General features: G+C 45.2%; 1 protein-coding gene across 2 annotated transcripts in view; it reads right to left on the bottom strand.

Moving 5' to 3' along the window:
- Window positions 1-7188: 7188 nt before the first annotated feature.
- Window positions 7189-11561, bottom strand: part of MICU1 (mitochondrial calcium uptake 1) — a 223837-nt gene continuing 219464 nt past the window's right edge. For both annotated transcript variants that reach the window (XM_052639467.1, XM_052639466.1), the window contains 2 exons: window positions 9129-9218; window positions 7189-8174 (listed from right to left, as the gene is read on the bottom strand). In XM_052639467.1, the coding sequence (XP_052495427.1) occupies window positions 8014-8174; window positions 9129-9218 (251 nt within the window). In that variant the 3' untranslated portion in view covers window positions 7189-8013. The remainder of the gene's footprint in view (window positions 8175-9128; window positions 9219-11561) is intronic.

The raw sequence follows: 11561 nt of genomic DNA, 5'->3' as shown, positions 1-11561 counted from the left end.
TCTCCAGGGGATCTTCCCGACCCAGGGATCGAACCCGGGTCTCCCACATTGGAGGCAGACGCTTTAACCTCAGTCGCTAAGTCGTGTTCAACTCTTTGTGATCCCACGGACTGCCGCACTCCAGGCTTCCTTGCCCTTCACTATCTCTCAGAGTTTGCTCAAATTCGTGTCCATTGAGTTGGTGATGCTATCAATTTACTATAGCTTAGTCTATTCCAAGTTTGATCTGTGGGTTGGGAAGATCCCCTGGAGAAGCAAATGGCAACCCACTCCAGTATTTTTGCCTGAAGAATTCCATGGACAGAGGAGCCTGGAGAGCTATAGTCCATGGAGTCACGAAGAGTCAGACATGACTGACTAACACTTTCACTTTCATAGTCTATTCAGATTTTTATTTTTTTATTGTGTCTAGGAAGTTATATTTCCTAGGCAACTATTCATTTCAGATTTATTGGCATAAGTTGTCCATAGTATTATTTTTAAAACTGTGATAGTATCTAGTTATATACATTTGAAAATTCTTAAAATTTATTTTATCTGTTTGTTATTTTTTTGTCTGGGTTTTAATCTGTTGTTCTTCTCCCAACTTTTTGAGGCAGATGCCTAGCTTATTAATTGTCAGCCCATCTTCTGTAAATAAGTATGGAAGTTGTTAAGATGTTTCTAACTTTCCCTTTAACTGTGTCTGACAAGTTTTCATATGTAGTATTTTCATTATCATATTCAATTCTAACTTTAAAAAAATTTCCATCATGATGTTTTCTATAACCTATTAGTTGTCTATAAGTGTGTTTCAAAATGCCCAACTATATTTCTTATCTTTTTTGTGAATGACCACCAATCTTAATCCTTGGGTCACAAAATCACTCCCAGTCTGTACTTCCTGGATACATCTTAGAACTTCCATCCCCAGAGACATGCTTTTTGGCCTTTGGACTTTTACACACTTTGTTCCCTCTGCCCAGACACTCCTCCTCCTTGCTTTATTAACTCCTTCTCAATGGTCCCAAAGAAGGGCGATGCCAAACAATCTTCAAATTACCACACAATTGCACTCATTTCACATGCTGGTAAGGTCATGCTCAAAATCCTCCAAATTAGGCTTCAAAAGTACATGAACCAAGAACTTCCAGACATACAAATTGGATTTAGAAAGGCAGAGGAACCAGAGATCAAATTGCCAACATCTCTTGGATCACATAAAAAGCAAGAGAATTCCAGATAAATATCTATTTCTGCTTCATTGACTACGCTAAAGCCTTTGACTGTGTGGATCACAACAAACTGTGGAAAATTCTTAAAGACATGGGAATACCAGATCATTACCTGCCTCCTGAGAAACCTGTATGCAGGTCATGAAGCAATAGTTAGAACCAGACACGGAACAATGGACTGGTTCAAAATTGGAAAAGGAATATGTCTAGCCTGTATATTGTCACCCTGCTTATTTAACTTCTATGCACAATACATCATGTGAAATGCTTGACCAGATGAAGCACAACCTGGAATCAAGATTGCCGGGAGAAATACCAATAATCTCAGATATACAGATGACACCACCCTTATGGCAGAAAGCAAAGAGGAACTAAAGAGCCTCTTGATGAAGGTGAAAAAGGAGAGTGAAAAAGCTGTCTTAAGACTCAACATTCAAAAAACTAAGATCATGGCATCTGGTCCCATCACTTCATGGCAAACAGATGGGGAAACAATGGAAACAGTGATGGACTTTATTTTCTTGGGCTCCAGAATCACTGTGGATGGTGCCTGTAGCCATGAAATTAAAAGACGCTTGCTCCTTGGAAGAGGAGCTATGACAAACCTAGACAGCATGTTAAAAAGGAGAGACATCATTTTGCTGACAAAGTTCTGTTTAGTCCAAGCTATGGTTTTTCCAGTGGTCATGTATGGATGTGAGTGTCAGATCATCAAGAAGGCTGAGTGCCAAACAGCTGATGCTTTTGGACTGTGGTGCTGAAGACTCTTGAGAGTCCCTTGGACTGCAAGGAGACCAAACCAGTCAATCCTAAGGGAAATCAACCCTGAGTATTCACTGGAAGGACTGACTCTGAAGCTGAAGCTCCAATACTCTGGCCCCCTGATGTGAAGAGTTGATTCATTGGAAAAGACCCTGATGCTAGAAAATATTGAAGGCAGGAGAAGAGGACAGCAGAGGACAAGATGGTTGGATGGCATCACCGACTTGATGGGCATGAATTTGAGCAAGGTCCGGGAGATAGAGAAGATCAGAGAAGCCTGGCATGCTGCAGTCCATTGGTCTGAAGAGTCAGACAGGACTGAGCAACTGAATAATAACAACAACTCAACCATCAGGTCTCATATTTTCTTTCTTTTTTTTTTTTCATATTTTCTTAATTAAAAAAAAAATTCTCTGCACATCTGACTTGAAATTCCAATCTGGATTAGATAGCCTTCTGCTTTTGTAAGTGCTATCACACAGCTTACATTTAACCTACTGCTTGTTGTTGTTGTTTTTTTTTCCCTCACTTTGAATTTCCTTCTGCAAACTCCTTGAAGACTCTGCTCAGTGCCCGGCCACATGACTCTTACCCTCTCACCTGCTGGTAATTCCTATTCTGGAGCCACAGAGAACGATACATGGCTGCTTCCCTTCTCTCAGGAGTATCATCATATCCACCGCATCTTTTTTTTATGGTTATGGTCCATCACTGGCTGTTCATCCAGCTCCAGCCCACGCCACCCAGGTCCCTGGGAGGCCTGTTCTCCAGAGCAGGACTGGGGCCAGGCTGGACTCCGGCTGATTCCCCTACCCTGCTCCAGCTCAGTGACTCCCTTGCACTGAGCCTTCTTGCCAGCAGGTGGCACCCAAAGCCTGAAAGCTGAACTACTCTGTCCCACGTTGTTTTTCTGAGCTGCTTATTGGGACACATTACCTGGCTTGGGCTGTGCTTGGGCTTGGAGAGGATGCTCTGGCCTGTGGACCTGGCTCCTGGCTCCCATGCTGCTGTCCTTTCCTCCTGATCTAGTAGCAGTCATTGCCTGGACTTCCCCTTTGCCTCATAGTCTGATTCAGTGTGTACATTCCAATCAGACGTAAAACTAGGTAGTTCAGTTCAGTTCAGTCGCTCAGTCGTCTCCGACTCTGCAACCCCATGAATCACAGCACACCAGGCCTCCCTGTCCATCACGAACTCTCGGAGTTCACCCAAACTCACGTCCATCAAGTCGGTGATGCCATCCAGCCATCTCATCCTCTGTCGTCCCCTTCTCCTCCTGCCCCCAATCCCTCCCAGCATCAGGGTCTTTTCCAATGAGTCAACTCTTCGCATGAGGTGGCCAAAGTATTGGAGTTTCAGCTTCAGCATCAGTCCTTTCAATGAACACCCATGACTGATCTCCTTTAGGATGGACTGGTTGGATCTCCTTGCAGTCCAAGGGACTCTCAAGAGTCTTCTCCAACACCACAGTTCAAAAGCATCAATTCTTTGATGCTCAGCTTTCTTCACAGTCCAACTCTCGCATCCATGCATGACCACTGGAAAAACCATAGCCTGACTAGACTGACCTTTGTTGGCAAAGTAATGTCTCTGCTTTTCAATATGCTATCTAGGTTGGTCATAACTTTCCCTTCTAAGGAGTAAGCGTCTTTTAAATTCATGGCTGCAATCACCATCTGCAGTGATTTTGGAGCCCCCAAAAATAAAGTCTGACACTGTTTCCCCTGTTTCCCCATCTATTTCCCATGAAGTGATGGGACCAGATGCCATGATCTTAGTTTTCTGAATGTTGAGATTAAGCCAACATTTTCACTCTCCTCTGTCACTTTCATCAAGAGGCTTTTTAGTTCCTCTTCACTTTCTGCCATAAGAGTGGTGTCATCTGCATACCTGAGGTTATTGATACGTCTCCCAGCAATCTTGATTCCAGCTTGTGCTTCTTCCAGCCCAGCATTTCTCATGATGTACTCTGCATATAAGTTAAATAAGCAGGGTGACAATATACAGCCTTGACGTACTCCTTTTCCTATTTGGAAACAGTCTGTTGTTCCATGTCCACTTCTAATTGTTGCTTCCTGACCTGCATAGGCACTTATGCTAATAAAATGATCATTTTTGAATATCATGTATGTTCTTATGCTCTTTCCTTACTAACCGTCTCTCCACATTCTCCCTGCTTCCTCTTAGATAATCTAGGAAACCTATCTGAGCCCATCAAGGAAGCCCAGCAGCTTGGCTCCCCTCTTAGTTTCTTTTCCTGTGTCCAAAGCCTAAGGGCTAGAACTGCAGTTATCATTTTTTCTTTTAAATATTGTAACAAAAAATTTTTTTTTGGCTGTGATGGGTGTTTGTTGCTGTGTGAAGGATTACCTCTAGCTGCAAGTGGGGCTACTCTTTGTTGTGGTGCATGGGCTTCTCACTGCAGTGGCTTCTCTTGTTGTGGAGCACAGGCTCTAGGGGCACGGGCTTCAGCAGTTGAAGCTCACAGTCTCAATAGCTGCAGCTCGTGCGCCCTAGAGCACTGGGTCAGTAATTGTGATGCTCAGGCTTAGCTGCTCTTCCTGGACCAGGATCGAATCTTCCTGGACCAGGGATCGAACCCATGTCTCCTGCACTGGCAGGTGGATTCTTACCCACTATACCACCAGGGAAATCCTATTTTTTTTTTTTTTTAAAGTAGAGAACAAAAAGTAGACAACTTTTGTTTGTATGTGTGTTTAGGAGTGTTACTGACCTGGAGAAGGAAATGGCAACCCACTCCAGTATTCTTGCCTGGAGAATCCCAGGGACAGAGGAGCCTGGTGGGCTGCCATCTATGGGGTCACATGGAGTCAGACAAGACTGAAGCGACTTAGCAGCAGTAGCAGCTGACCTGGGTCCCTGAATTCTTTAACAGAAATTGATGAGGCCAGATAAGGAATTCGGGCGAGGCTATATTGGGACTTAGACTAGCACAAAAGGGCAAGAACAGGTAACAAGTGCCCTTGCTCAGCAGCTCTCCCGTGGAGGGCAGGCTGGTTCCTTCAATGGGGTGAGAACAGGAGCAGATTCACAGCTGGGGCTGGAGGGTGGGTTCGGTGTTCTGCCCATTCCCTTGAAGGTGCCAAGGGATCGTGAGCAGTACCCTGCTTTTGCTCCTGGCACCTAAGTGGCAGTTGGTCTGTAGCTTTATATCTTATTGTCCATAACTGCACTGATTGAGGCAGGCATGCTGTTATTTTTAATCCCGTGTAGTTTCTCTGCATTCTGTTGCTCAAGGAGATGTTTGTCCAGCTGCAAGTGCAAGCACTCTGGGAAAGGGTCCCAGACTCGTCTCTCAGGAGGAATTTCCTGAGGCACTGCTAGTATCACCTCTACATTGTCTGAGAAATATTTTAAAATTAGCTTTTGGTGGTGGACAGTTCCTTTGATCACGTCACTGCTTTGGGTCTGAACTTGGTGGGTGACAATCTCACAAAAATTACATCAAATTACAGCAGTGTTTTTATAGGTGGGCAAGTGATCCTTGGGAGGTAATGGAGGGGCTACTAATCTTGTCTGGAAGAGGGTCAACAAAGGGACAGTTTGATGTGACCCTTGATGGCAGAGGGGAAGGTTATCCTGTCTAGGTAGAAAAACAATGGGAATAAAAGGAGAACCACAAATCAGCCTTCTGTATTCCCAAACTCTGCCTGTTAAAATCCCCTCAGCCTACTCATAGGCATCTTTGGTGAAAGCCTCCCTTGGGTACCAAGGAATACGTACCCCAAGAAAGCACAGACTGGAAGATACTGGCAAACTCCTTTGAGAGATAATCTGGTCTCTTCTGGGTGCCTTAGCTTGTGCCTCTCACCTGCACATTTGCCCTGCTGTGCCCACGTGTGGCTCTCCCGTCTTTTTGACCGCCGGTATCTCCTCTGCTTCCTCAGACTCTCCTAGGAGCTAATGGGAGTTCAGCTGGAATTTCAGCTACCTGTGCTCTTGACGCCGGGTCTCAAGATGTTGTGGGTGAGATCCTTACCCTGTCCTACTATGCTCTGGTTTTCAGCTTCGTGAACGCAGGCCAGTTGGCAGGTCTCTCCTTGGGAGGGAATGAATGCCCCACAAAGGCTGTGAATGGGACTCTTCTTTCAGGCTGGAGAGACAAGGACTGGGGAAGAGAGTGATTTGGGGACCATGGGACAAATTTAAGAAAAAGCTCATATTTTGCTGATCCTCAGCCCTGGGACAATGAGCAAGACAAAGGCTACACTTGGGTGCCAAGAATACTTACCCCAAGAAAGCACAGACTGGAAGACACTGGCAAATTCCTTTGAGAGATAATCTAATCTGCTCCCAGCAAAGATCTTAGGACTAGAGTTATTAAACCACTCTGGAGAAAATGCTGGGGTTGACACTGTCCACAAGTGCAGACCCACATCTCTGCTCTTCTCTTGCTGATAAACACTCCCTACCAACTTTTAGGATTCGAATGAAGCACTGGGCTTTTGGTATTGTGGTTCTATTACACTGGCAGCTAGACCCTATCCTGCCAGGGAGCATTACCTGGAGGTTCTGGAGGTTGGAGGTACTCTGGAGAAGAGCTGAGGGAGAGGTTTCTGGACATGGAAGAAACCTCTAAGCCCATTAAGCTCAACCCTATCTGTCATTTTATAGTTGAGAAAACAGATGGGAAATTGCTTGCTTGCTTAAGGTCACACTGAGTTAGTGGCAGAGCTAAATCCATAGAAAACACTGGTTGCTATGGATTTTTCTTTTCCCTGTTTTTGGGCCATGCTGCAAGGCTTGTGGGATTTTATTAATAGTTCCCTGACCATGGATTGAACTGGGGCCCTTAGCATGGGAATGTGGAGTCCTAACCCTTGGACCACCAGGGAATTCCCAGTTGCTATAGTGCTTAACACTGACATCTGCCGTAACCAGATGATGTCTCATATCCCCCCACCCCCCACCACCTGTATCTTATTTCCTTATCGTGGGGCATGAGTGATTATGGACCACCTAACGTGGTCCAGGATGAAATGCTATCCAAACCATGTTGAAAAATGCCACCACTAAGCTTCAGACCCTCACTTTTTGCTTATGCCTGAAGTGTCCCTCTCAACAGGAAGAACCAGATTCTGGTAGAAAGAAAATAGGTCTGTCGCTAGCAGGATCTCAAAGCCAGCAGAGAAGTGAAATGGAAAGGGCCCTGGAGGATCCTAAAATAAAGGACACAGGAGCCTTTGTGTGTGGGGGTTGTTTATTGCAAACTGTTGTTATTAAAGTGGTATTTTACAAGTGTTCTTAAGACAGGACAGACAGGCTCTGAGCTGGGCCTCGGCTCCAGAGGCACACACCCGGAGGGGAAATGGCACTTGCAGGGAACGTGAGCTCAACGGCTGTTCACTTCATAAGCACAGTCATGCTGGAGTCTTCTCAGGAAGCCTGAGAGGAAAAGAAGGGAGTGGGGACAGCCATGAAGCAGCTGCTTTAAATTCCTAATCTCGCTCCATCCCCACTGTGCACAGGGCCTTCTGGGGCAGGCCTCAGAGCCACCCTGGGGACTGACACAAATCCATCCTTGGGCCCAGGCTTCCTGCCAACTCGGGGGGTCTCGGTCATCCTTGTTATCACTCATCACTGATTTACTTTTTCTGTCAGAGATTTCCCAAATTTGTAGCTTAAAAACACCAGCAGGAGGAGAAGCAAGGAATGTTCTTGTTAATATAAATCCACAGCAAGATGGCTTGAGAACTGGGTGTTTCCCACGGTTGGCAGGTATGTGGACAGTTGCCTGCATTCTTTATCCATAGATGCTTGAATGCACAGTAGTTTTGAACATGCAAAGGGTCTGCACTTTTAGGACTTGCTCGTGTTTTTGGGAACCTCTAGAGAGACTCACTGGATCAGAATCAGCCTAGCAGAATGTGGGGACAGGGGAGACTTGGATCCTAAGATCATTCCCAGGAGAAAGGGAGCACTACTTCCAGAAGTAGCAGCAGGGAGGCTGTGCCAAGGCTCTGCCCAAGGGTCCAGGTGCCTGGTGTGGAGAGGTGGCTCCTTGCGCAGTTTTGGGTTACTGTTTGGGCAAAGAGAAGTCCCAGGCAGTCTCCTGTGCACATTTCCACATGGCCTGCATGAGGCGGGTGAAGCCCATGTCTTTGGGCTTCTCTAAGCCTCTCATCAGCCGTTGCTTCATGATAGAAACAAACTCCTTATTGCTCAGCTCTCCATTGCCTAGAAGAAGAGGCAAACACAACAGGGATAAGTGAAGGCCTTGGAACAAAGATGAGAAAATTTCACTGTCACATCGTGTCAGTTTCAAAGCCTAGCACTCTCTCACGGCCAAATTCAATTCTCTTGGCTAAAAGTGAACTGATTTGTGCCTTCCTTGATGTTTTCGACTGCAACTCAGTGATGATTCAGTGTAGTGTGACAGAAGTTGAATGAGACTATATTATATGTCAGGTCCTGTGCTATGCTAGGTATTGAGAATAAAGAGATAAAAATGACTTTGTCCCTTGAAATACCATCAGATCGTGGGAGAGACAAGTACATTATTTAAGTATTATGGTAGATGTCATAATGGGGTAAACAGAGGATGCTATGGGGCACAGAGGAAGAATGTCTAACTCAGGATGGGCAGGGTACAATTACAGATCAGTAAAGACTTCCTGGAGGTGACTCTTCAGTTGACTCCCAAATGATGAGCAGGAATTGGCCACACACAGGGGAGTGAGATGGGGGAGGCATTTCAGCGGTGGTGGTAGCATAAGCAAAGGCACCGGCAGGAAGCAGTCCAGCTGCTGGAGAACCACATGGGTGAGGTATTGGGGGACACACAGAGGTACAGGTGGGGCCAGGAAACCAATGAGGGAGGCAGGGAGACAGGTCCCTAAGGAGCCTGTATTCTCCTTAAAGGGTTTGTACTTTATCTTCAGGGCGGGAAAGGACTGGAAGAAGGGAGGAAGATGCAGTTAGATTTTCATCTTGGATGGATTTCTCTGGCTGGATGATGACGGTGATGGCCTGGAGGGTGGCACAGCTGGAGTATGGGAGCCAGTTCGGAAGCTGCTGTGACAGTCTAGGCTGGTACACTGGAGCTATCTGCAAGGCTCCATCAGAAACAGTGTCTACGTCAAGGGCAGTAAAGCTCAGTCTTCCTGCCGGACTCCAGAGGGCCCCACTTACCATCGCAATCAAAAAGCGCAAACACCACATCACACACGTGATCTGAGAGTTCCACTTTGGCCACCGTCCGGGCCACCTGCTGCATGGTCACTGAAAGAAGAAAGATGTTGAGTTAGCCCAGCAGAGGGACTTTTGTTTTGCTTTTTCTGAATGAAAGGATAAAAATATTCCATCACAGTAAAAAATTTTCAGATGTATTTGTGATCATTCAGTTTTTAATCCATAACCACCCTTCCTTTTCACTTCAGGTTCCATTTTTTTCTATTGCTGCCACACTTTAGGAGGTATATATAATTAAGTAAGAATGCCTGGTAACAATTCATAGGGAAAGTAGATAAGAGGTTACCAACAGCTGGGAAGTTAGTGGTTAATGGATACAGATTTATCATTTGGGGTGATGGAGAATTTTTGGAATAGTAGTGATGGTTGTATAACATTGTGAATGTAATGAATGCCACTGACATACTTAAAAAATGGCTTAAATGGCAGCTTTTGTTATATATATTTTACCATAATAAAAATTTTAAAAGTTAAAATCCACATAATATTTAAGAATGGAATTCTAAGTCTCCAGCATATAGTGGTGGCTTTTCTAATAACTTATTACCAGAAGAGTGCCTTGCAAAAAAGTAAAGAATAGCTGATATTATCATAGTTTCCATCTTGGCATTTCCCTCCCACTGGAAAGAACACAGTAACAAACAGTCAAAGAAATAATGAGGCAGCCAAAGGATGGGGAGACGAGAAACAAGGAGGCTAGTTTGACTGCACTGAGGCTTCGCCACCAGTTGCTGATGAACAGCAGAAATGCACAGCTGGGCTCCTGCCCCTCCTCCTGACAGGTTTTCCATCACCCACTTTGTTTTTTCCAACTGTGCCCCTTGAGAGAAGCAGTGGCCCCCATCTCGCTAGATCAGAATACAGTGTTTTTTTTTTTTCCCCCAGACTTCATCAGAAAATCTCCTCTCCTGCCGTTTTCCCTTTCTCTGACATTTACTGTTAAACACTAGCAATCATGTGAAAATTGGGTTCTCACGAAAAACAAGCCAGGAAGGAGATTAAGCGATTTCCCCTGCCTTCTCTGTCATTTATCCTCCTGATCTAGCTACATCTAGAAATTATGTTATTGCTTATAGACACACTCTTAAGTGAGGTAAAACTCAGAGGAAAGAAGAAGATGAATTTCTATTCATGAATCAACTAGCAACGAAGTGTTTGTATCTATAAACCTCAGTCGCTAAGTCCTGTCTGATTCTTTGTGACCCCAAGGATTGTAGCCTGCCAGGCTCCTCTGTCCACTGCCGCTTCCAGAAGCAATGTAAACTTTTTAAAGTCAGTGTGTTTTCTCTGCTTTTTTCACTCCTATAATTTCAGTTCTTTCTTGTCATTTTTTTCTTTGCATTTGATCTCTCGTTTTACCTCTATGGCCTCCATGCATTCCCCACAGTGCTCTCAAGGTCAGCTGATACAAATGCCAGAGCAAGGCAGAGGAGCAAGGTGACGCAGGAGGAAAACTGTGCTTGCAGTCATAAGACCTGCGCTCTAGTCTTGGCTCCACCAACTTGCTCGTGTGACCCTGATGGAGTTATGTGATCTCTTTGGATACAGTTTCTCATATCCAAAAGAGGAGATGCCACAAGATAACTGCTAAGGCGGCTTAGTGGTGCAAAGAGTGGCTCACTGGCGTTTTCCAGAATCTGAGGGTGACGGACAGGAGTGGAGGTACACAGAAATAGCTGAGGATCTTGTGTGGTGAAGGACAGAAGAAAGGTATAACGGCCACAAGCTGGGCTGTGTCTCAGTGTCCACAGGCTCTGGCTGGAGGGGACTAGGCTGCTCACAGGGCGTGAAGAGCCAGAATCCTCCTCTTGTGGCTTTAGGTTACCGCTCATACTGCACTTCCTCCCAGGACATGAGTCAGCATGAAAGAGGAATCAACATCCCTTGGAACTACAAGACTTAAGCAGACTCCTGTGTGGATGTTCATGAGATGTAGTTAAGTGCTGCCAGGGGAGATGGGGCCTCTACCAGACTGTGGAAGTTTTAGGGTTTAGAAACTTCTCCTGGTAAGTCTAGACACTTTATTCTCTCAGTTGGCTCAGGAAGAACCAATTCCTGCTAACTAAATGGCCTGGGGAAGGAAGAGAAAGCAGAAGGCCAATTTACAAGGAAAACAGTTAACTGTTAAGAGAACTAAAGGGATAACAGCTGGTCATTATACTTCTCAGTAGGAAAATCTACTAAGGAAACTCAATCCACCTCAGAAGTTTGCTCAGTGAAAAGAGAATAAGATCAGAAGACCCTGGGTGCTTTCAAATTGTGGTCACTTACCAGAATACCCTAGGCAGCCACAGAAATGTGTCCTGAGAAGTGGTGCAAAACCTGTTCTATATTAGATAAATACGGACACTTTATGTTAACCGTTCCTTTCTC

Source organism: Budorcas taxicolor, chromosome 5 (assembly GCF_023091745.1).
Source record: "Budorcas taxicolor isolate Tak-1 chromosome 5, Takin1.1, whole genome shotgun sequence".
In the NCBI taxonomy this organism is placed as follows: Eukaryota; Metazoa; Chordata; class Mammalia; order Artiodactyla; family Bovidae; genus Budorcas; species Budorcas taxicolor.
Note: the sequence above shows the minus strand (reverse complement) of the source record. Positions and strands in the feature narration are given on the sequence as shown.